Source organism: Lutra lutra, chromosome 8 (genome assembly GCF_902655055.1).
Source record: "Lutra lutra chromosome 8, mLutLut1.2, whole genome shotgun sequence".
Classification (NCBI taxonomy): Eukaryota; Metazoa; Chordata; class Mammalia; order Carnivora; family Mustelidae; genus Lutra; species Lutra lutra.
In genome coordinates this window covers 50,128,621-50,152,792 of record NC_062285.1, presented here as the reverse complement: position 1 = coordinate 50,152,792, position 24,172 = coordinate 50,128,621, and the positions used below count along the sequence as shown (strand labels likewise).

General features: G+C 49.7%; 4 protein-coding genes across 11 annotated transcripts in view; 2 read left to right on the top strand and 2 right to left on the bottom strand.

Moving 5' to 3' along the window:
• On the bottom strand, positions 1 to 6,354 carry LOC125106498 (25-hydroxyvitamin D-1 alpha hydroxylase, mitochondrial). 4 transcript variants are annotated; one of them, XM_047740611.1, is made up of 10 exons: positions 5,285 to 6,354; positions 4,455 to 4,645; positions 3,725 to 3,927; positions 3,445 to 3,645; positions 3,186 to 3,358; positions 2,807 to 2,979; positions 2,527 to 2,605; positions 2,045 to 2,242; positions 1,598 to 1,725; positions 1 to 29 (listed from the first exon to the last, which is right to left on the bottom strand). In XM_047740611.1, the coding sequence occupies exons 1-9, from the start codon at positions 5,483 to 5,485 to the stop codon at positions 1,612 to 1,614; spliced, it is 1,533 nt and encodes a 510-aa protein (XP_047596567.1). In that variant the 5' UTR covers positions 5,486 to 6,354; the 3' UTR covers positions 1 to 29; positions 1,598 to 1,611. The 4 variants fall into 4 exon arrangements, with proteins under 4 accessions (XP_047596567.1, XP_047596566.1, XP_047596568.1 ...); XM_047740610.1 differs by lacking the exon at positions 1 to 29 and having other exon boundaries at positions 837 to 1,725; XM_047740612.1 differs by lacking the exon at positions 1 to 29 and having other exon boundaries at positions 837 to 1,725; positions 5,291 to 6,354.
• Positions 6,355 to 6,663: 309 nt separating this feature from the next.
• Positions 6,664 to 10,401, bottom strand: METTL1 (methyltransferase 1, tRNA methylguanosine). Of its 4 annotated transcripts, none has more exons than XM_047740616.1 (6): positions 10,288 to 10,401; positions 8,926 to 9,089; positions 7,791 to 7,975; positions 7,587 to 7,700; positions 7,314 to 7,415; positions 6,664 to 7,151 (listed from the first exon to the last, which is right to left on the bottom strand). In XM_047740616.1, exons 1-6 carry the CDS (start codon positions 10,371 to 10,373, stop codon positions 6,996 to 6,998), a joined length of 807 nt encoding a protein of 268 aa, XP_047596572.1. In that variant the 5' UTR covers positions 10,374 to 10,401; the 3' UTR covers positions 6,664 to 6,995. The 4 variants fall into 4 exon arrangements, with proteins under 4 accessions (XP_047596572.1, XP_047596574.1, XP_047596571.1 ...); XM_047740618.1 differs by lacking the exon at positions 10,288 to 10,401 and adding an exon at positions 9,806 to 10,250; XM_047740615.1 differs by lacking the exon at positions 10,288 to 10,401 and adding an exon at positions 9,810 to 10,249.
• Positions 10,402 to 10,422: 21 nt separating this feature from the next.
• EEF1AKMT3 (EEF1A lysine methyltransferase 3) lies at positions 10,423 to 17,850 on the top strand. Of its 2 annotated transcripts, XR_007129339.1 has the most exons (4): positions 10,423 to 10,711; positions 10,844 to 10,955; positions 15,944 to 16,417; positions 16,730 to 17,850. XR_007129339.1 is itself a non-coding variant. In XM_047740619.1 (3 exons), exons 1-3 carry the CDS (start codon positions 10,535 to 10,537, stop codon positions 16,333 to 16,335), a joined length of 681 nt encoding a protein of 226 aa, XP_047596575.1. In that variant the 5' UTR covers positions 10,423 to 10,534; the 3' UTR covers positions 16,336 to 17,850. The 2 variants fall into 2 exon arrangements, 1 of the variants encoding a protein (XP_047596575.1); XM_047740619.1 differs by having other exon boundaries at positions 15,944 to 17,850.
• Positions 17,851 to 18,049: 199 nt separating this feature from the next.
• Positions 18,050 to 24,172, top strand: part of TSFM (Ts translation elongation factor, mitochondrial) — a 12,365-nt gene continuing 6,242 nt past the window's right edge. Inside the window, exons 1-4 of the mRNA XM_047740614.1 lie at positions 18,050 to 18,180; positions 18,475 to 18,648; positions 19,271 to 19,399; positions 20,531 to 20,653. Coding sequence (XP_047596570.1) covers positions 18,124 to 18,180; positions 18,475 to 18,648; positions 19,271 to 19,399; positions 20,531 to 20,653 — 483 coding nt within the window. The 5' untranslated portion in view covers positions 18,050 to 18,123. The remainder of the gene's footprint in view (positions 18,181 to 18,474; positions 18,649 to 19,270; positions 19,400 to 20,530; positions 20,654 to 24,172) is intronic.

The window sequence follows — 24,172 nt, the reverse complement described above, 5'->3', positions numbered from 1 at the left end:
AAAGATAGATGTCCTCAGAAGGCCCAGTGGCAAACAGTGTCTGTAGTCAGGGAGCCCTGTCTAGGGCAGGGGGCCAAGCTGGTGGAGGAGGAAGAGGAGGAAGTGTCTCCATCTCCATCCAGCTAATTGGAATGGAGAGGAGCAGGAGACAGGGGGCAAGTCCTGACATGGGGAGGGTAATCTAGGCTAGAGAGGGGCGGCAGGGAGTGTGCTGAGAGATTTATTTGTATGGAAGATGAGTTAATCTGTATACACTGCAAGGGGAGAACTGTGCCCAGCGTCTGGGGGGGCCAGAGAATGCTGACTCAGGGAAACAGAGGATCCTTCTGCCCTACCTGCTTCTGCCTCAGTGCCCCAGGGCTTCTGGATGCCTCCACACTCAGCTTTCATCCTGTCTGTCTAGCTTCACTTCTGTGCATGTATCCCTGTCTTTCTCTGAAGGAAATTACCTCAGAGCAACTTTTCCAGAGAGGGCAGATACCCTTTGGTCCTAGCAGTCCAGGTTCCAGAAATACTTCCATCAGAGTCAGTTGCCTCTGGCCATCTCTGCAAATCCCTAGCTCCCCAACCCATTTCTACAGGCTAACCCTTGGCATTACTTTTCACCACCACCCCCTTAATCTCTTACAGGGAGCCAGACTCTGGCTCTTCCCAGTACAGACAGAAACGTGTTGGGTTTGTGAGGCGAACCACTCTCCCAGGTGTCTAGACCTCCCATGGTTATGGAGGTCACTCCCAGGACAAGAGAAATCAAAGCAGGGGATTTGGGTGAGGGTCTTGCCTCCTGGACTTGTAGGAAGTAGAAATGGAAGAGAAGTAAGTCAAAACCAAGGATGGAACATTTGATTCTTTTATTTCAAAACTATGAATATTAAAAAATACCAATATATAAAAGGAAGGCTTAGGCAGGTATAGGCCCAAAGGCGTCTCTGCCCAGGAACTAAGTGGTGAGACAAGCCAACCTCTAATGGTGACCAGAGAGACAAGGAGAGTTTTAAAAACATTATAAACCAGGTGAGGGCTGACTCACCTTGCTAGAGACAAGATGAGGAAAAAGGAGAGTAGACAGTTCCTGGTAAGCTGCTTATCCCTTCTGCCACATGGTCCAGATTCAGTCTGAGAGCCTGTATGGCACCACCCAATCAGGGGATATAAAGACGGAATAAGGTCTCATTCTTCCTCTCAAAGAGCTCACATGCAAGAAGAAAAGACCAACCAGGTGCAGACCAGATGCATAACTGAGCTCATGTGGTGGTAAGTGCTTACCCAGCAGCTCCTGAACACCGTGGAAGCCTAAAAAGGCAGTGGTGGAATCCCTCCTCAGCCCACCCAACACTATGAGTTCAGATCTGAGCTGGCCTTTGAAGGATGCGTGTGATTGAAACCAGGAGAAAAGCTGAGTAGGCAGAGGAACTCTGGTTTTCTCAGGACCCGAAGGGTCAGGCCAAGGCATATTTCACACCTTGGTCAGGGCTGCTTCAAGCAGTTTGCTAGGGTCCTTCCAACCAGTCTAGTCAAATAGGTCTCGGGGAATCCATATCTCTTGGTCTTGTGGCTAATAAATCCCTACAATGAGAGAAAGGGTGATGATGATAGCCTCCTTCCACAGGACTATCTATCTACAAACTGTAGGTTGATGCTTCTCTCAGGTACCAGGACAGTCCGGGTCATGGGTCGGATTGGGGCAGCGCCTGGCTCAGGCTTCACCTCAAACTGGGTCAAGATCTGGAAAGGGAAGAAGAAGGCTCTCACTTTGGGAGGGGTCTATAATGGTGGGTTTGATTGGTAAAGGGTATTATTAGTGTTAGGTTGGTCAATTCTGAAATGACACCCGTGGTCAGTAGGGAATTTCTTAAGGGATTATGGCAGGGCAAAAAAATAGTCCAAATATCCTTGCTTACTCTAGACTTAAAGCAGAATTGCTAAATTTCAGAGGATTAGGTTTACCAAGTCATACATTTTGCTATGCTTGTCAGAGGAGACCTCATAGCTTTAGAGGGTCAGGGTCTCTCATGTTTGGGGAAGGTATGTCCAGATCACTCACCTGAGCCAAAGCCATCTGCAGCTCCAGCTCTGCCAGGCGTCTCCCCATGCAGCTGCGCTTGCCGAAGCCAAAGGGAAGAGAGGCAAATGGGTGGGGGGCTGGACCTTCCCCCAGCCATCGAGCTGGACGAAAAGAATTTGGTTCTGGAAACTGGGTAGGGTCCCTTGAAGTGGCATAATGACACAATGTGACCAGCGTCTGATGGGGAAGGAACATAAACTTGTCAGTTTGGGCCCACAGAAGCAGGGAGGGACATGGAAAAGAGGATATATGGATTGGAGAAAAGGCAGGCGCTGGTTGGTGATGGGGTAAGTTTTCTGGGGCTACTTTTGGAATGATTGCTCCATAGCCCCAGTACATTCCAGAGAGAGGCATTCAGGCCAAAGGGAAGGTGAAGGGCTTATATGGAGTGTTTGAAAACAAGATGGGGCCTATGATTGTGAGGGATGGCTTAACAAAAGGGGCCCATAGCCTCTACTCACGTTTTTGGGGATAATATAGTCACCCACGCGAATGTCTTTGTCTGGGACACGGGAATTTCCAGGTACCACAGGGTACAGTCTGGATTGCAGAACAAGAGGGAAATAGCAAGGTGACGCTGGGGGCTGTAGCCTTCCTCTTGACTCCAAGCCCTCCACGTCCAAAGCCATTCTTGGTCAGGAGTATGCATTTTCCTTGCACTTCCTCCCCACTCCCATTCACCATCTCCTTCCCCAGCCCTTCCCAACATTTTCTTTAGCTTCTCCTCTCCTGTCCCCTCACCTGAGCACTTCCTTGACTACTGCCTTCAGCAGGGGCAGCTGGGATAGAGCAGTAGCTGAGGGGTGGGAATTGGAGCCAGGGCCCAGGGCCGCTGTGATCTCAGAGTGGAGAGCTGTCTGGACTTCGGGGTGCCGGGAGAGTTCATACAGAGCCCAGGAGAGTGTGTTGGATACCTGGGGGCAAAGTTGAGAATCTCAGAGGTGTTGAGAGTAGACAGCCAGTAAAGGGGGCAGAATATGAGGCCATCTGGAGTTCAGGAAATGTTAAGCCAAGCTGGCTGAAAGGGTCACAGTGGATCCCCTGCAGCAGCAAAGTGGCCCCTGAAACTGGAAAGGCTAAGCTCTGGAAGTGGGGCTCCCAACATGGAGAAGAACCTCACTGTGTCCACTCCAGCCAGCAGCAGCTCCGTCACATTGCCCAGGATGGACGGAGCAGGCAACTCTTCCCGGAACAGGAAGTAGGTCAGGTGTGTCCCAGATCCCAAGTCCTCCTCAGGCTTTCCCTTGCTCCTTAAGGCTACCTCAGCCTCCCGCCTCTCCAGGTGCTGCTGGGCTGTGTGGGGGAGAAGGTACAGGGATGCCTCACCATCCATAAACAGCTTTATGTTCCCCTAACCCCACTTCATTTCCGGGCCTTACCAAATGCAAACATCTGGTCCCAGTCTCGGCAGAGGCGGTCCCAGGGTCCGGGGACGAGGCGGTGAAGCCAGCTGGGCATCGCCAGGGTCAGTAGCGTGGACACAAACACCGATCCCACCGCGCGGATGAAGGTCTCTGTGTCCGGAGGCACTTCGGCCTCCAGGCAGCCCAGGCGGGAACCCAGGAGCACCGCTGCTATGCCTGGGCGGGAGGGGGCGCTGTCAGGGCACCCGGAGACCAGGCGGGAGCCTCCGACGCTTGCCCCTGTCTTGGGACTCACCTTCTAGTCCAAACTTGTAAAACTCTCCAGCCACGTCCCGAACCAGGGTGGGCGGTCCAGCACCGCGTCCCCGTTGGTGCCGTAGTCGCCGCACAAGGTCATGGACCACGTCGTCCAGGGTCCCGGCATATCGGGAGGCCGCCTGAGGCCGGAGGAGCAGCGGGGCCAGGAGGCTACGGAGCTTCTGCCATTCTTCGCCTTCCCTGCGGGTGTGCAGAGAGGGGGCGCATCAGGGCGGATGGGGGTGTGTGGAGGCGGCCGACCGGGCTGGCTGCGGTGAAGATGGAGCGTATTCGGCTGGGGTGGCCAGGAAAAGGATTGCAGCTGCTCCCTTGGGGTACAAAACCCTGCTCCTGCCTGCGCCTGCTTTCCGTCCCCCTTCCTCGTTACTCATTTCCTGGCCGGGGGGGGGGGGGGGGGGGCAGGGAGGGCTGCGTTCCTGGGTAACTTGAGTCACGGAATCTTACATTCCATATAGGTCCTGGTACCTTCGCTCCTTCAAGATTTCCAGGATTCCGGACTCCAAAGACAAGGAGATGGGTGGGGGACCAAGGCGGGGTTCTACCTGAGCCTGAGCGAAACAGGCTGAGGTGGGAAGCACAATGTGCCAGAAGGTTGGGGGGGAAAGGCCAGTCTCCTTCCACACCCCGAGACAGACTGTTCCCAGACCAGCTACAGGAGAGGGACGCAGCAGCCGGGCGTTGGGGCTTTTGGGCCAGGGAATACTCACGCGGTGAGCAGCCCGCAACCCCGCTGCTGGCGGCGACGGTGCTCTGCCCAGGGTGAGAAGCTGCAGCGCTCCGGCTGGGGCCCCTCCTGTCGCAAGAGCTGCTCGACGAGGGCAGGGGCCGCCACGTACACAGTGCGCACGGTCCCGAAGCTGGCCAACCACACGGGCCCGAAGCGTGAAACGCCCTGCACCTGGGAGAATGGGCATGGAGGACACTGGAGACCCCAGCCGGGGCCCTCCAGCTTGGTCCACGTCAACGTCAAGGGTGTTGGCTGGGTTTTGCAAGAGGGAGCTTGTTTCTTCACTGGCTCCCAGCTAGTATATAGCCGTGATGCTGCAAACCCTTCCTCCTTTTCTTTCCCCCACTGCCCATCCCTAGGAAGTTTGAGTGTGATGGGCAAAACGGAGGGGCTCTGTACAAAGCAGATATTCAGGACTTCTCTTAGGTCACCTGGCCTGAGCCCAGGCAAAGAAATCCTTGAAGGCTCCTCACGTGGACTATCTCAGAACGAACCCCTAGTAACTGAAGAGCGCCTGTAGCTTTAAGTCTGACTCGCGGGGAAGGTACTGTGCATTTCCACCTCCCCCGCACTTGTTCTAGACCTACCTGGCCCCCATTTCAGTACCGCAAGAAGGCGCTTTTTGAGCGCACTCTTCTGCTGGCTGTGGGGATGGACCCCGCGCAGGTCCAACCACCGCCCGCAGTCCCAACTTTTCTAATTCATGGGCATCTGTTGTCACTGGCCCTCCTCCTACTTTGTGTACTAGTCTGTCTTTTCTGGTGTTGTCAAAGCCCGTTTCCCCAGCATTCCATTCCCATGAATGTCCACCTCTACCTGCAGCTCATGTAGGCGTGACAGACCCCCCTTGCAGAAGAGTTCAGCAAGGAAGACTGGCATGGAGGGGCCTGGAATGTCTGCCAAGCTCCGGGGTGCTGAGTCGGAGCCTCTGGAACCCAGTGAGGTGCCCAGCTTGGGAGCACAGTGGACACGCTGGAACACTCTGGAGGCCAGCTTGAGGGTCTGGGTCATGGTCTGCTTCAGGGAACCCACGAAGGAGAGGACTTCTCCCAGGCATCTTGCTTGCTTTCCTGAGCCCCTATTTAACCTTTGGGTGAGATAGTGGCAACGCCCCCTCTTCAAGCTCCTCAGCCAATCCCCTCCTAAGTGGTTGAGCTGAAGATTAGCTCCCAGGCACAGTAGGCGGGGCTGGGGTTATCTTGCAGCTCTCTTGGGTCTCTTGTTGCTATGACCCTCTTGGGAAGGGAGGTCTGCCTTGGTTCCCCCTTTCTGGGCTGGTGCCCTGGTCCAGTTGCTTAAAGATATCTTCCTGGTAAAGGCTCTTTGGTGAGGTTTAGGATACTGAGGTACAGAGTCAGTCTCTAGTATTCTCACTTCCCCAGGGAGCCAGGCCCTCTTGGGACCATTGTCAGGAATTCCCCATCCTTCAGCCTTTGGGAAGGGAAGAGGCACAGCTGTAGCTGTCTCCATATTCTTGGTGTATGGGGCTGTGCCTTCTCCGTAGCTAAGCAGAACTTGCTGGCACTCCCACAGCTTTCCCACCTCCTGTACCTGACACTGGGCAGATGGTGGGTAGGTTAATGGGTTAAAATGGCTCCAGGAGACTTCATCTTTGTTCCTTTGGAAGGGGTTGGTCTTTTAGGCCAACAAACACTGTCTTTCCAGCCATGGGAACCTAGGGCTTCAGGAGCAGAAACAAAGGAACCTTTTACAAATTAGAAAAGTTGAGAGATTTCTCTGGGCTCCTTGATGGAATAAGGGCTATGTGAGTGCTCTGAATCTCCAGCTGACTCAGTCCTCTTTGAGAGGAGGGGGGATTTCTAGTCAGCAGTCCGTTTTTGCTTTTAGCCTCAGAATCCTGCACAGTTTAGTTCTCTGCTCCTCACTCCTCCACCCTGCTGCCACTGGGCTCTGTGCCAGTGAGTTAGCTCTGAAGTTCTGGAATCGAAGGTCAACATGAAAAAGGAGAGGGTCTCCACCACCCCGACCCAGGACTCTCCAGAGACAGCTACAATAAAGACAGCAGATTCCTCAGGTCAAGTTTCAGGCAGGGAGAGGATTGGGGGGTGGGGATGGGAGAAGGCATGTGATACATGCTCTAGCCTTTCCCTAGAAATAGCAGCATGGGCAGGGGCACACGCACACACGTTATCCCCAGGACTGCAAAGTAAACACAAGTAGACAGGCAATTTGAGTCTAGCAAGCTGTTTAGATGGATAGTGGAGAACTGCATTCCTCACTTTCGCTGAGAAGGAGAGATCCCAGAAGAAGGGAGTGCTAAGGAAGAGCAAGACCCCACACCCTTCCAAACATCCCTTCTGGTCCAAGGTCTTTTGACCTTCCCAGTTAGCTTCTTTTGCTTTCTGTTGGTGGTAGACAGGCAAGAAGATGAGAGGTCAGTTGTCAATCTCAGGCTTCTGGCTTGGGAAGTTCTCCCAACTTCTTTGAAAAATTGTCCCCTCTTGGCCCTGGCAGTCTCAGCTAGGAAGGTCCTGTGGTCAAGCTAAGGCAAAGTAGGCTGTCAGTGGCCAAGAGGGGTGGGACTGGGGGTCACTGGCTGGAGGGTGGGATCCTGTATTCTTCGGAAGATGGCTGGGAAATTCTTGCCTCCGTTGCGTAAGACTTTCTTTCCTTCCTCAGTTGAGGTGCCCAGATGTCCCACAATGGGGTCTTCACTCTGGGAAAAAGAAGGATTCCATAAGTCCTTGCCCACCTTTCAGACGGCCCCCGGCCCTGAGACTCTCATCCCATCCTCCCGGCACTGAGCTGGGTTCAAAGAATACAGACCACTCTGGAAAAGGCCTGCATCGTCACAACTCCCCTCAGGGCCCCTACCTACCAGTTCCTCCAGGGGCACGCGCTCAAAAAGGGGGTGCCTTTCAAAGTGGGCGCACATCCAGTCATGTAGCTCCAGCACATCAGTTATGGTGTATACGAGCCCCTGCAGAGGCAAAAATCACCCGAGGTGGGGGGGCTGCATGCAGCTGAGCAGGGCGATGATGGGAGTGGTGGCCTGCGTCCTAAATGCTTAATTTATTAATTAAGTGGAATTCTTAGTGGAAGGTCTCTGAATAGGCCACTCACCCCTCCCTCCCTCCCACTCCCAACTCACCCCGACTCTAAGCACGTAGGCATATTCTGCCAGCAGTGTGGGACTGATGATTCGCCACTTGTGCTTCGTCCGCTTGAAATGTGGGTCAGGGAAGAGGAAGAACATCTTTGTCAGCTGTGAGACAGATAGGCATTGACAGGGTTGAGAGCCTGGCTTCAGTGCCATACCTGCCTACCAGCCTTACCCACCGGAGCCCCTCCCCACCTGGCCCTTGCGGAAGAAGTTAGGAAGGTGTTTCATGGCATTGCTACGGAGACAGGCGATGTTCTGGAAGCCACCTCCAGGAGCTGCTCGAAGGGCCCGAATCCGGTCTTGTACATAGTCTGAGACTTTCACCCGGATCTCCAGACCCAAAATCAGTGTGTCCGGGAACAACGGTGACAGTTCCACTGGACACAGAAATAGGAATGGAATCGTCAACCTCATACTTACAGGAAGTACAAAGGGGTCAAGAAAAGAAAGGAACTGCCAATCTGCAACTGCCAAAATCACGAATGGCAAGTGTGGTTGGAGAGATATGTACGTGGCTGGTTCTACGTTGGAGAAGAGGGTTAAGGTTAGGGTTAGGCTTAGATCCAAAGACTATTACCCAGACTGGAAGTGGGAGGGTCTGGGAATACATGTATTTTTGCAAGTGCTTCCGAGTTTTCAGTGTTTTCACACATTGTCTCAGTTAATCCTCCTAACACTCTGTGGTAAATTGAGAAGATGAGGATACTGAGGTCAGAAATGCCCAAGATCACAGAGCTAAGAAAAGGCAGAACTTGAACTTGAAACGAGCTCTTCTGCCCCCAAGAACCATGTTTTTCCTCTCTCTGTCATACTGTTACCTCTATGGGAAGATCTAAAAATAGAGAAGTGGCCTGGCATGCAGGGCTGGGACAATACAGACAATACAGGAGGAACTTGAAAACACGAGAGTAGAGCAGAAACGATGAGTTTTGGTGAAGGAGGGGGGAGGAGAGGGAGAGTGGTGGAATCCCTCAGAAAGACAGTTCAGGATCACTGGCTACAGTGACTAATCTCTGACGCTTGTGCTGACCAGCTCACTGACCCGGCACCTTGCAGGGGAAATGGCTCAAGGAGGGACTGAGGCCAGGGGTGGGGCCAGACAGGACAACCCAAGTTCTAAGAGGCATTTGAGTCAACACCCTCCCTTCTCCAGGACAAAGGCCACAGACCCAGAGTACGGGGAAAGCAGAGGTTCTCCACACTGATGTCACAGCACTGGTGTCTGGTCCGAAGGGGAAAGGCCAACTGTGGCCCCCACCAAACTTGCTGAGGTAGCAGAACCTAGACATTGCCTCTCCATGCCCTAGAGAAAAGGCCAGAGTGTTACCTAACAGGCCACCATAGCCACAGCCTATGTCTGCAAACTCCACTTGGGCCTGAGCTCTCTTTTCTTTCTTATCCTTTGGGTCATCGTGGCTCTTATTTTGAGTCAGTGGAGTGAAGAACTCTGGGTATAGCTCGGACCAGTCCATCTCTTCAGGCTTCACAGGGCTATTGGAGAGAAGACACGAGGGACATGAGAAGGTTGGTCAAGCCATTGGGGAAGTGGTACTACATGTGTGTGGGCAGATGGATAAGGGTGGGAGGTAATGGGAAGAGCTATTCTCAAAAATTCTGTAACAGTGGGCTCTGTGGTCTCTAGCAGACACAATGGAAACCACCCTTAAACCCCAGAGTGAATCATAGGCCCATCATGAGGCTCATGATTGCAGACCTGCCCATCTCCACTTCTAGGAGTTGATGTGACTCTGGTCAGGCAGCTCTCCTTCCTGGGTCCCAAGTTCCCTTCCCCCAGAGATTGGCTGCCCAAGGCACTGGGACCTTACTTACTCTGTTTATATGCTCTGTGGGAAGAGGATGGATTAAGGTGTGGGTGAGATGTGTGTTTATGTTTGTCTTTTTATTAAATCCGATAAACGAAACCGAAAGGTGGAAACAACGTTCCGCCTGCAACACTCCAGTCTAAGTTACTCTCTTTTCAGACTTACACCACAATGCAGATCGCCACGCCCCCTCCCAGCCCTCCAACTCCGCCCTCTCCTAAATCTCCCCATCCACCTCTAACGCTGACGTCACCCAGCCGAGCCTCCTGGTCCCTCTGTGACCCTGCCGACCGTCCCGGAACAGCCCTTCCGAATTGCTGCGGGATGCTGCAAACATTCCGCACTCCTTTGCCTCCCCCTGCTCCCGCCCCCTGCCCTGCTCACTCACTAACGCAGCGTGTGGTCAGCCATGGGGTTGGAGTGAGCACGTTGCCGATAGTAGCGCTTCTGGGGCTGCGGGGCCTCCGCTCCCGCCGCGTCCCCACTCTCAGCTCCCGCCATGATCCCCAGTCCGGGGTTTCTCCACTGAATACACGTGGAGACCAAGGCTCGAGGCGCAGGATAATGACGCAATCAGGCACGTTGCGAGTCAACCCCGCCTCTTAAAGACCCAACAGTATACTCCGCCGACCTGCGCGGCGAGGGTGGGCGGCGGCCGGAGCGGTGGGCGTTCGCGGCGCGGGTCTCCAGCTGGACTGGCAAAGTCAGTCCTGGCACCCTACCCCTTTGGTTAGCCCGCTTCTGCGTGGTCTGGGTTATTTTCCTAGTTGCAGGCACCTGTGCATCCCGCAGGTGAGAGGAGTCCCAGGACTCCCCCTTCCTACAGTAAAATCCTCACTCCTCTCCCCTCTCCCCGGGTCTCAGACCTGTCTGCCCCGTCTGCCCCGCGAAGTCCGACGTGAGCCCCGTCGGGTGTGCGCTGGGGACCGGAGCGGGAGGGGCAGCTTCTCATCCCATCTCCAGGAAGTCAAACTGGAGGGAGGAGGGCAAACTCGGGGAGGCGGGGCTCGGTGCCACGGAGAAGCCCAGGCAACCCGCAGCCCCTCACCCCCAGCCGGTCCCAGGTCCGGGATACCAGCGCTGGCGAGGGGGTCCGCGTGCGCTCTCATCCGGATGGCCGACCCCTGCTCAGATCGTGAATCAGAGTCCGAATACGTGTTCCCGCGGGAAGTCGGGCTTTTCGCGGACTCGTACTCGGAGAAAAGCCGGTTCTATTTCTGTGGGCACGTGCTGAGCATCACACAGAACTTCGGGTCCCGCCTTGGAGTGGCGGCGCGCGTGTGGGACGCGGTGAGGGACGCGGTGAGGAGTGGGCGGCTCTGGGCGAGGGCCCCGAGGTCCGGACCCTGGACTCTCCCTCTGCCATATGGAACCATCCACGCAACAGTCTTTTTCTTTCTCTCTCCCCCTTTTCCCCCGTAGGCTCTGAGTCTGTGCAACTATTTTGAAAGTCAAAATGTGGATTTCCGAGGCAAGAAAGTGATCGAACTAGGCGCAGGGACGGGCATCGTGGGAATCTTGGCCGCGCTGCAGGGTGCGTGAGCTTTGTTATAGGAGTGAGTGGGGGTGGGGACTGGGTGGTGGAGAAATTTGTCACTCCCTGGATTCTTGGGAGGGGAGTGATTTGCGACCCGACCAGTCTCTTTTTAACAAACGGGGTGCGTGTGTGCGCGCGCGCGCGCACCCTCTTTCTGTGTGCCAGAGAAAACACCCAGGGTGGTTGATTTGGGGGCAGGAAATAAAAACCGGGCAGGCCTTAGAAGGAGTAGGACTTTTTTCTACCTTTTTGCTCTTTGTGATTTCATGAATAATACCGTCACTTAAAACCGCCTTTGCTTTGACATGGTGTTTTGTCAAAATGCATCGTTGGGGGCATTCTGTAGGGGCAGCAATCTGCTTGTATTAAACCCGAGGAGGGCTTTATAATTCTAGTATGAATAGATATTAGGTTTTTTAGGGTTTTGACTGCTTGGGAGAAATAAGCGTGAATTCTTGAGGGTTAGGGTGTTTTTTGTGGGGGAAGTGAGGGTAGGAATTAGGCACCGCAGACTTCGGGAAGGAAAAGGTAAGGAAAATTTTGCTCCCCCCTTTTTTTCAAGGATCCAAAACTACAAAAGAAACAGCTCCTCAGTTTATAATCTAATGGGCAGGCAAAACCTCACACCCAAAACACTCATTTAAAACACTTAAGATGTCATCTCCCTAGTAATGCAAATGTCTTTGTTCTTGGGAACACAACTAGGTCACATTCAGGAAAGTCTTCCCAGAGACAGGCATTCATTCTTGTGTTCATTCAGTCAATATCTGTTTGGAGCCTTCTATCGTGCCAGGTACTGGGATATAACAGTGAGTGAGACACCTCTCCTGTTCCTGAGGAGCTTATGGTCTAGTGGGGAAGGTGGGGGCAGATGTTATGGTACTGGAATTATGGTGATGTATGCACAGAGCCAGCGGACATGCTCTGGCTATGTGTCCCTTGATCCCTGGGAATTCAAAGAGAAGCACAGTGAAGTGAGAAGGTGAACAGTGCGAACACAGCAGGCTCACAAAACCAAGGGAGTGTTAAAAGCAATTTTCCATGAAGGAAGAGCAGAGGAGAGGTATACAGTTATGCTAAAATGGGAGAAAAGCATGTAATATGGATGGGAACACCTGCTTCCACTTGCTCCAAGACTGGGTTCTCCTCCTTTGCCCCCGTCCAGCTGCCAAATAAGAAATCTAGGTGTCATCTTGTCCTTTGCTCTCTCCTACTCACATCTCGGCAATCAGTCAAACCTGTGGGTCATAGATCCTTAATAGTTCCCCAGTTGTCTGCTCCTCTTCCTACCATCTCCAGTTCAGGCCACTGTTGTTTCTTCCCTGGGTTTTTGCAAGTGTCTTCAAGCTTTTCCATGGGAAGGTAAACATGCCAAAAGTAGATCTTGTGTTCTTCCTGCACCCAGGCTGTTTCTCCTTCAGGCGTCCCCATCTCAGTGAACCAAAGCATCGTCTACCCAATGGGAAACCTAGATATCACCTTTGACATGTCCCTTTTTCTCACCCCCATAGCCATTACTCAAGTCCTACTGATTTTATCTTCTAAAAATCTCTCAAATCTCACGTTTTCCCATCGACACTGATGGCTCCCCAGTCCATGTCACCTTGGGCACTTGCCTGCCCTGCTACATTTAGGCCAGCTCGTCTTCCTGCTTTGACTCCTTGCCCCCACCCAGACCTCTGCCCACTCTACCCAGCAGAGTGATCTTTTCAAGATGCACCTGTAATCACCTCTCACTCCCATCTTTCAGTGAGTGCTTGTTCTTTCAAGATCAAACCAATAACTTTGGCATGGCTTCCAAGGTCCCGCCTCCTTCTCTGGCCTCTTTCTGTGCTTCTCCCTCCCTTGTGCTCCTCATGCTGTCAGTTACCCTTTTCTCAGGGCCTCAAGTCTGTCTTGATGTTCTCATCCGTGGAGCCTTCATACAGACTGTACTCTATGCCTGGAATCCTTGAACCACCTGGTTTATTCAGATGCATCCTTCAGTGCTCAGCTCAAACATCACTTCCAAGGGAAAGCCTCTTTGGTATCCCCATCTCCAGGCTAGCTTAGGCCTCCTAGTATATACACAACCGTGCTGACTGGTTTAATTTTGAATTTGTCATTACTAAACTTAAGTCCTTAAGCGCTGCCCAGTTAGTCTGTTACTGGCAGTGCACGTGTTCTTCCATTGTGCACGTATTCTTCTGTTCTCCCAAACATCTGTTTTACCTTCTTTCCCTTCAAACCTCCACTTGCCTCCTCCCCATCTTCACCCTCAGCTGATGGCTTTGTTGCCCATCTCTCCTGATTGCTTCTGTTTTGTTATAGAAAATTTTCCACGTTCCTGTCACAATGTCTACTTACCTAACTGTGTGTGTTTTAAGTGCTGCCTTCTCTCCTGTTACCGTCGATAAACACACTGCGTTCCTAGCTAAGTCAAGCTCTCCACTTGTCAACAGGACCCTGAACTATCTACTCAAAGACATTGTTCCAGCAAACCTCCTCCCCATCCCCTGTCCCCCCTGCATTACCAGTTTTTTTTTTCTCTGGAACATTCTATACACACACACATGTGCGCGCGCACACACACACGTATTACATCTATAAATATGCCATATTTTCTCTTAGAAAAAAACTGTTGGTCCTACATATTCTTTTAGTTACCACCCCATTTTTCTGTTCTGCTTTATAACAAAACTCCTCAAAAGAGTTAATCTTCTTCATCTGTAGTTCCTGTCTTACTTTTCCCTCAATCCATTCCACGTTTCTGCCCTTATTTGCAGCAGTCCAAGGTGGTGAGCTTCATTTCCAACTCCATGTTGGTAAGTACAGGAGTCGATTATGAGCCCACTTGACTTGACTTTGCAGCATTTGACTCTCTCTCCTCCTTGAAATGCTTCCTTTCATTTCCAGGGTACCACACTTGTGCTTTCTGCCCACCTCATTTGCACTGGAGTTGTCCTTTGACCCCTTCCCTTTTCTTTTTTTTTCCTTTTTGCTTTTATTTTTTAATATTTAAAGATTTTATTTATTATTTGACAGAGAGGGACACAGTGAGAGAGGGAACACAGGCAGGGGGAGCGGGAGAGGAAGAAGCCGGCTTCCCGTCAAGCAGGTACCCCGATGCAGGGCTCCATCCCAGGACCCTGAGATCACAACCCAAGCCGAAGGCAGACGCTTAACTGACTGAGCTACCCCGCTGCCCCAACTGCTTCCCTTTTCTCTCTGTACTCCCCACTCCCAAGCAATCCCATCACCTCATGGGTTTAAATCCCGTTTCTATGCTCATGACCCTGTAACTCCCATTTCCATCTCCAGATTTGTTTGTGGAACATCCTACCTACCCGACATCTTCATGTGGTTGTCTGGTGGGCACCTAACACATAGACAGGAACTCATGATCTTCCTCTCCAGTCCTGCTCCTCCTATAGCCTTCTTCCTTTTAGTAGATAGCAGTTCGGTCTTCTAGTCAGTCAGCTCAAACATCCCCTTTCTCTAGTATATCATGTCCAGCCTCTCAGCACATCCTGCTGACTGTACCTTCAGAATCATTCAGGATCTGACCATTTCTCAGATGTGGCTACTGCCCTGGTTCAAACGAGCATCACCTCTCAGCTGGGTTAGCTGCCTCCTAACTGGTCTCTTCACTTCTGAACTTGTCCCCCTGCCATCCTTTCTCATCACAGCAGTCAGAGTGATCCTTTATTCATTTGTTTATTTTAAAGATATTTATTTATTTACTTATGTATTTAAGAGAGCATGGGGAGGGGCAGAGGGAGAGGGAGAGAGAGCATCTCTAGCAGACTCTGCTCCAGCCACTGGCCTTCCTGCTCTTTCTCAGACTTACTGACACACTCCTGCCCTGAGGTCTCGGCAGGTATTAGTCCCTTATTTGATACATTTAGCCTGAGAGTTCCACATGGTTTGCTCCATCATTTCCTTCAGGTCTTTGCCTAAACATAATCTGTTGAGCGAGCCATTTCCCAACCACTCAGTTTAAAATGACATGCCCCGCCCCATCCCTGAAGCAATTCTTATCCCCCTTCTCTGCTTAATGCTTCACTGTAGCATCTGGTGTACAGTGTATTTTCTTTTATTTGTTTTGTTTGTTGTCCATTTTTTGCTGCTAGACCATAATCCTTGAGGGGAGGGATTCTTGTCTGATTGGTTCACTGCTGTATTCTCAGCACCTGGCATAGAGGCACAAAATAAATATGTATGAATGAATGAACTTTTCCTGTGTTTGTAACAGTCGTCATGATCAGGGTCTGTTTTGCAGTACCTTGTGTGTCTCTACCTCTCTAACAACACTCAAGGAAGGCTGAGGTTTTATCTTGCTCACCACTGTGCTGCCAGAACTTAGTAGGGGCTCAGTACATGTATTTCTGGCATGAATGAAGCTTTCTGAGGTGCTAATCTGATTATCCTCACCCTCTGCTTCTGCCTTTAAAACCTACCCCCCTCAGAATCAAACCTGAGTCTCTTAGCATGTCATCATTATTCTCCAGTCTTGATACTTCTCTCTTTCCTTCCACATCCCCTAAGGTTCAGCCTTCCTTGAACTTGTGATGCTCTCGCCCCCAAGCCTTTGTACTCTCTGTTCTCTGCCTGGAAAGCTCCACCTAACTAACTCCTGCTTGTCCTTTGAGGCTTGCTGAGGCCATGTCTTCTGGGAAGCTTTCCAGACCCATGAAGTTTGGTGTGGGTCAGTATGGGCTGGATGCATACATAGCCCTTCTCCAGCTCGGTCCTGCCCAGGCTTCTGGTGACGCCCAGTGGTTGTATGTTGGACAGAGAGGTTGAAGATCAGCTCAAAGACAATGTTGATGTTGTAGAACGTAAAGCAATGAGGACAGCAGCAGGTGAAATGGAGGTTAGGGTAACTAAAAGCCACTAAAAGACACTGTTCTCTAGGCCCTGCGGTCTCTGGGCCTTCTGGGTAGGAGCTGAGACCCCTTGGTTGGTCTGTCTGACTTGCATTTCTCCTCCTTCCTCTCTCTCAGGGGGGAATGTTACCATCACTGACCTGCCCCTGGCCCTAGAGCAGATCCAGGCCAATGTCCAGGCCAATGTGCCGGCTGGAGGTCAGGCCCAGGTCCGAGCCTTGTCCTGGGGGATTGACCAGCATGTTTTCCCTGGAGACTATGACCTGGTGCTGGGGGCTGATATCGTGTACCTGGAGCCCACCTTCCCACTGCTGCTGGGCACCCTCCAACACCTATGCGGGCCCCATGGCACCATCTATCTGGCCTCCAAGATGAGAGAGGAGCACGGGACAGAGAGCTTCTTTCAGCACCTCCTGCCCCAGCACTTCCAACTGGAGCTGGCCCAGCGGGATGAGGATGAGAATGTCAACATCTATAGAGCCAGGCACAGGGAACCAAGACCTGCTTGACAACACCCTTCTGCTCCTCTGAACCCCTTGTCCTAAGAAAAGAACTGCCGGATCTCCAAAGCCATAAACACGAGGAAGAGAAGTATGGGTTTCCTTTGCCTCCTCTTTTCTCCTTCCCTCTTGGGCTGGTGCAGGGAGGTGCCTGCTTGCTAGGAATCTTAGAGCCCTGATGGCGCTGGGTTAGAGCACAAAGGAAGTTCCCAGTTCCTGTTCCCAGAGGATGAAATGAAGATTTTTAGGGATAGGGGAGACAAATGGGAGGTGAGAACAGTGGTTGCAGATAGACTGTCCCTGAACCCTTCCAGTCCTGCTGTGTTTTTTGTTTTTTTTTTTTTTTTTTAATGCAGAATGGACTTTTTTCCCTGCCAGATTTGAATGGAATTCTCTTTTAAAGGGAAAGAAGATCACCTCTGCATCCAAAGAATTCAGGCTTTTGCCGGGGGACTAGGAAGGAATGAACCTCAGACCACCCACTTCTTGCTTCTGGAGACAGAGTCTGGTGGGACCATGGCCCTAACTGGGTCAAATCCTGCCTGCCCTGAAGCTGGGGACATAGGCAGCAAGCTGTCCTTTGGACTATGGCTTCTTCATCCTTTTTGGAGCTGGAACTGGGATCACTAAGTACTAGGTTCTTCTCATCTATCTGAGTTTTCTTCAGGTTTCCAAGCCCTGTTGGTCCTTCCTTGCTAATGTGTTTTGTCTTCTCCTCTTTTTTCTTCCCACTGAGCTACCTCTGCTTGGGGCTCCCTTTTACTCCTTGGGCCACATATCACCTCCTCTGGATTCCTGGCCTCCATTCCCTCCCATTCAAGCCACTTATCAAACTCTGTTGATCTTCCCACATCAGCTCTGATTAGCTTCGGATGCCTACAGCAAGAGTACACACTCCTTGGCTTGGTACTCAGTGCATCCTGTGTGATCCCAAATTACTCTTCTTTTTCATTTTCAACTGGTTTCCTATGTGTATTGCAACCTCTGGACAAATTCCAAATGTCTACTCTTTGTTCCCTATTTCCACACCTAAATTCCTTGTTTTCTTCATTCTTCTTGGTGATTCTCTGCCTGGAAGGGCTATGTCTACTTGTCAAAATCTTTATTACTCTTCGCCTCTTTCCTGAAAAAAACTTTTACAGAGCCTCCTGTTTGGGTGTGATTTCTTTCTCCCTGGAGACCCTTTCACTGTTTGTTCATCTTATGGGACTTACATGATCTTATGTGGTCACTTGCCTGTTCCCTATTTTCTCACCATCAGATTATCTTGGAGGGTAGGGCTGTGGTTTACTCTTCTCTAATTCCCTGAAGTCTAGCACAGCTCCCAGCATACAGTAGATGCCCAATAAAGACTTTGCTCATTCAACAAATATTTACAGGGTTTGTTGAAAGGACTCCACTCTTACCTCCCCAGGTGCCCTTGACCAAATTTCTGAACCCACCCACCTACCTCACAAGTTTGTCGTGAGTCCTAAATGGATAACTATGAAAGATGAACGGAAATAAAGAAACATAAAATGTTGCCACATGTCTTGAATTGCTATTTTGCGACAACTTTGTCCCATGGTTTCTGTTATTTTATCTATGGTGGGAGTGGGGAGGTGAGGGGGGATAAATCCTTTGTGAAATAGTCTACAAAAGCAAGGTAGAAGCGGCGAGTGTGCCCACCCCGGCCAGCAGGTGGCGCAGTCCTCGCTCGGCGCGTTGCGGTGAAGAGATTTGGCCCTGCCGCCGCGCCGTAGGCTAGTGGTCTCACCCGTGCGCCGGGCGGCGGCAGTGTACTCTGGGGTCAGAGAGATGTCGCTGCTGCGGTCGTTGAGCCTCTACCTGGTCGCGCGGGCCGGGAGCTGTTCGGTGAGGGGTCTGGGTCCTCCCACCGTCCCGCCTTCCTTGCAGATCTCCCGAGCGCTCGGAACGCAGTGTTTCCTTCCGTTCCCCGTTCGACTCCATCCTTCTCCCCCCCCCCCCCACCCCAACCCCCGACCTCATTTTCTCTGTGGGGTCCAGTCCCCAGTTGGCTGCCTTCCCCCACCCCCGGAGGAGGTGTCTCCTAAGGTGGCCTCCTAAGGTGGCATTCCCACGTGCTGTCCACCCGCCCGAGTTCCTGGCTGCTTCCTGCTTCTCATCCCTTTCTTCTTACCTCCGCAGGCGGGACCCCTTCGGCTTCAGTCGCTTCAGCCGTGGCACACATTTCACACTGGGCCCTGGCTCTCTTCTGCGGCCACCAGCAAGGAGCTTCTCATGAAGCTGCGGCGAAAAACAGGCTACTCCTTTGTAAACTGCAAGAAAGCTCTGGAGACTTGTGGCGGGGATCTCAAACAGGTGTGGGGGAGGAGGGCGAGGGGAGCGGGGCGGGGTACTAGGGCCCGAACTCAGTCTCTCAGGGAGATGCTGCTGGGAGCAGTGAATCAGACCTGCTACCCAGGGACCCATAACTGCAGAACTCTGGGTAGGATTCTGACTTAAATGACAACCTCACCCTTTGACCGTGTTTTGACTCCGGAAGCCGTTAACTCGGGATCCCATGGTTAGCAAACGCTATTCCAAGCACACGGCTATGCTGTTTCCCTGCTGCTTGGAGCTCAAAGGGCTCGTGTGGGCTTTGGGAATGAGACCCATCAGGACTCAAACTCTGGTGCCCTCACACTAACCCTGTGATCTAGGACACCTTACTCTTTCAGAGTGGAATTGTTCTTGTCTGTATAATAGAAATACTACTGTCTGCTTCATGGGGTTGTTGTGAAGATGAAATTTATCCAAAGCACCAGGCACAATGCCTGGCATTTGGCATTCAGTGGTAGGCTGCCAGAAAACGATAGATACTTTAGTTTCCATTATAGGACTGAAGAGAAGCAGAAAGAATTAGGGAACCTGAACATATTTTAGAGCTCCGTTCAGTTCTAAATTCTATGACTTTATCATCTGCTCTATTTTTAATTTATAGGCAGAGAGCTGGCTCCACAAACAGGCCCAGAAGGAAGGCTGGAGCAGAGCTGCCAAACTCCATGGCAGGAAGACCAAAGAAGGTCTGATTGGGCTACTTCAGGAAGGAAACACAGCTGTGTTAGTAGAGGTGAGTTGTCAGAATTCCAGATAACCAGGAACAGCTGCCCCTTGGGTGGAAAGAAGAGGTGTTTGAGAACCGCAAAAGGTTGTTGACGTTAAACCGGTGAGACCACAGTTAGGAATTCACTGAAGTATAGAAATGCACAGGTATGTTGACGAATAAGGGTCTAGAAGTCAAAAAGATTACAGATATCTCCCACTTTTCGAAAGTTTGAGTTACTCACTTTACATTTACAAAAGACCTACATTCGTACCTGTTTTGTTTTTGGTTAACCAAAAGAAATTCAAAGAGCACTTTCACTTTTATGGAAAAAAAAAAAAGGCAAAAAGTGAAAATAGCATTCCCTGTTGGTTTTGCCCTGAGTTGCTTTAGAGGCAGGGGCACCCTAACGGCAAGAGTTGTGCCCCCAAACTCCTCCCTGCCCAGACTACACTCAGCATCAAGCTGCCATACCTTTGAACTTTGTGAGCCTCTGTGTTTTAGGTCGATTTATTTTGTGCGCCCACGTCCATCTGAATGAATGGTAACTGATTTTTTGCTTTATGCCATTTTGGCCGACAAAAGGTTTCATAGGAATATTCTGCTTTGAGATGGTGGAGCAAACCTGTGCTTCTACATGTGAGTCTCGTATGGCCTTATGACTTGCCACTGATTGTTTCCTGGAACACAGTTTCAAGCTAGGAATTGTATTAGTTGATGGAGAGCATGTGGCTGTTTTAGAGGAGGCTTAGGGGCTTCAACTGGTGAAGAGTCAGATGTGGGTTAGTTTAGAGTGAGAAAAGGAGACAAGCATGCTGATAGCCGAAGTGGCTTGGTGTTGGAGGAGCCTGGAGAATTAGGTGTTCATGGCCTGCAGCCACAGGCAGGTGGTGAACTTGTCCTTTGGGGGACATTATGGAGCCATCTTTTGAAAGTGCGGGTCATTCCCAACTCATTGGCGGAGCAAGAATCACTTCATTCAGTTTCTGGCCTCAAGCTAGGAGAGGAACTGCAGCCTTAAAATTCTAGGGTCTTTTATTTCTGTTTTGTTGAATCTGCAGCTTGTTCTGCGGTACCTTGGTTTACTCTCCAATTTTATGGCACTTTTGCAAACTCTCCGTAAACAGCCTATAAACAACATCAATTTGTTCCCACCAGGTAAACTGTGAGACGGATTTTGTTTCCAGAAATTTGAAATTTCAACAGTTGGTCCAGCAAGTTGCCCTGGGAACCCTGTTGCATTGTCAGAACCTAAAGGATCAACTTTCCACGTACAGTAAAGTGAGTTTTGGGATTATCTGTCAATATGCTGGATTTACACACACACCCCTTTCTTTTTTTCTATTTTTATTTTTAAAGATTTTATTTATTTGACAGTGCGAGCACACAAGCAGGGGAAGCAGCAGTCAGAGGAAGAGGAACAAGCAGGCACCCCTTGCAGCAGGGAGCCTGGTAAGGGGCCTGATCCCAGGACTCTGGGATCATGACCTGAGCCGAAGGCAGAGGCATAACTACTGAGCCACCCAGGCACCCCGACACACTGCTTTCTTAGGGTCTTTGCTGTTCCCTGTTTTTCAGACATCCTCATGGCTCACTCCCTTACTTCATATCCTTGCTTAAATGTTATCTCTTTGGAGAGAAACATCCTGTTGTTCTAGCCCCTTATTTTGCTTCATTGAAAAAGTTTTGTTATAATACTATGTATTTATTATATTTTTACTTATTTATATATTGATCGTCTTCCCCAATAGAATGTGTGAGTTTCATGAGGCAGAGAATTTGTCTTTTCACTACTGTGTCTTTGGTGAAAGAGGAGTGGGCCCAGCATTTGGGTGGGGCTCATTAAATGTCGAACGAATGAATGAATGCCAGTGGTGTAGAGTCCTTCAAATCAGGTGAAGCTTTTTTTCTTTAAAGATTTTTTTTTTTTTTTTAATCATTTGATACAGAGAGATACAGAGAGAGCATGAGCAGGGAGAGAGGCAGAGGGAGACAGAGAAACAGACTCCTTGCTGATTAAGGAGCCTGATGTGGGGCTCGATCCCAGGTCCCTGGGATCATGACCTGAGCCAAAGGCAGATGCTTAACTCTCTGAGTCACCCAGGTGCCCCACTTTTCTTTTCTTTCTTTCCTTTTTTTTTTTTTTTAAAGACCTACCTATTCTAGAGAGAGTGAGAGTGGGAGCCCGAATTGGTTGGGGAGGGATGAGGGAGCCGAAGAAAATCCCAAGCAGACTCCCTGCCAAGGGTGGAGCCCTATGGAGGGCTCCAGGCTCCCCTGGGGTGGGGGATGGGGGTACGGCTGGGTGCAGGGCTCGATCCCACAGTAAGACCTGAGCTGAAATCAAGAGCCAGAAACTTAACTGACTGAGCCACCCAGACACCCTAATCAGGTGAATGTTTCTTTGTATTCAGAAATCTAGAATAGCCTGGGGAAAGGATTTCTTCTTCTTTTTTTTTTTCTTTCTTTCTCTTTCTCTCTTTTTCTCTTTCTTTTTTAAGGAAAGGATTTGTAAATACAGATATTGGAGAAGGCACAGTTTAGGAAAACAAGCATATTCTTGTCCATAGGAGAATCAGGATGGAATTATATTAGTTTGCCTTTGGTTCGTCCTTAAGGTCAAGACAAAAATGAACCAACTACTCATTTTTTTATGTGTGTTTTTACTACCTTTTTTCTCCTTTGTATCCTTCTCTTGAGAGCTTGTGGTAAATGTTCAAAGATGAGCTACTTAAACTAGAAGTTCTAATCTTCTATTTTCTTTCTTTTTTAAGTAAACTCTGCTCCCAAGGGGGGCTTGAACTCATCACCCCAAGATTAAGAGTCGCATGCTCTACCAACTGAGCCTGCCAGGCACACCCAGTTGTTTTTTTTTTTTTTTTAATTTTAAATTTAAATTTAATTTTTTTTATTATGTTCAATTAGTCAACATATAGACATCTAGAAGTTCTAATCTTGACTGCCTATAAGTCTGTAACCCTGAGCCATTCACTTATTTTGTCCCTGTTTCATTATCTGTAACAAGAAATATTGGTTCATTTTAGCTTCATTTATTTTTTTCCCTTTTGGCCTTTAATTTTTTTTTTAACTTTTATTTTGAAAAAAATTCAAACTTACAGAAAAGTTGCCAGTGTTCTGGAATAAGCTACATTGTACTTTTATCTAGATTCACCATTTGTTAACATTTTGGCACATTTGTTGTATTACTTTTTATATACTTATTGTTATCATCGCTCTTTCATTTTATTTTATTTTATTTATTTTTTTTAACATTTTATTTATTTATTTGACAGAGATCACAAGTAGGCAGAGAGAGAGGAGGAAGCAGGCTCTCCACGGAGCAGAGAGCCTGATGGGGGCTCGATCCCAGGACCCTGGGATCATGACCTGAGCCGAAGGCAGAGGCTTTAACCCACTGAGCCACCCAGGCGCCCCCGCTTTCATTTTATTTTAGTTTTAAGTAACCTCTGCACCCCAACGTGAGGCTGGAGCTCACAACCCCAAGATCAAGAGTTGCAGGCTCAAGGGGCTCCTGGGTGGCTCAGTCGTTAAGCGTCTGCCTTCAGCTCAGGTCATGATCCTAGGGTTCTGGGATTGAGCCCCATGTCGGGCTCCTTGCTCAGTGGGAAGCCTGCTTCTCCCTCTCCCACTCCCCATGCTTGTGTTCCATCTCTCACTGTGTCTCTTTCTATCAAATTAAAAAAAAAAAAAAAAAGAGTTGCATGCTCAACCAACTGAGCTAGCCAGGTGTCCCATCACTATTTAAAGAAATTCTTTGCAAGTATGTTGCAGACAACAAGACCATTATTCCCTTGAATAGGTTATTTCCTAAAAATGACATTCTCCTATGTAACCACAGTACAATAATCACAATAAAGAATTTTAACACTGATACAATATTTTTATTTATATAATATAGGACATATATTCATATTTTGCCAGCTAGCACTTTTTCTTCTGATCCAGGATCCAGTCTGGTATCATGTGTTGTAATTAGTTGTCATGTTTGTTTAGTGTCCTTTCTTTGTTTCACAGCCTTTCTTTGTCTTTCATTACAATGACCTTTTTTTTAAAGATTTTATTTTTTTTATTTTTTTATTTATTTTTTTTTTTAGTTAAAGATTTTATTTTTAAATAATCTCCACACCCAAGGTGGGACTTGAACGTACAGCCCCAAGATCAAGAGTTACATGCTCTCCTGACTGAGCCAGTCAGGAGCCCCACACTGACATGTTTTTTTTTTCCAGTAAGCTCCTTTTCAATTTTTTTTAAAGACTTTATTTATTTATTTGACAGACAGAGATCACAAGTAGGTAGAGAAGCAGGCAGAGAGAGAGGAAGGGAAGCAGACTCCCTGCTGAGCAGAGAGCCCAATGCGGGGCTCGATCCCAGAACCCTGGGATCATGACCTGAGCTGAAGGCAGAGGCTTTAACCCACTGAGCCACTCAGGCGCCCCACCCACACTGATATTTTTGAAGTGTAGAGGACAGTATTGTAGAAAGCCCTTTAATTTGGGTTTGTCTGGTGTTTCATCATAGTTAGAGTTTGGGTTTTTAGCATGAATATTAAATAAATTATCCTGTATATTTCCCAGGATGGTGAATCAGGAGGTATGTGATGACCATTGGTCTCATTACTAATGTTAATTTTAATTTTTTTATTATCTTTTAAGATTTTTTTTTTATTTGAGAGGGAGAGTGAGAGAGAGCACACAAGGAGGGGGAGGGACAGAGGAAGAGGGAGAAGCAGGCTCCCCACTGAGCAGGGAGCCCAATGCGGGGCTTGATTCCAGGACCCCG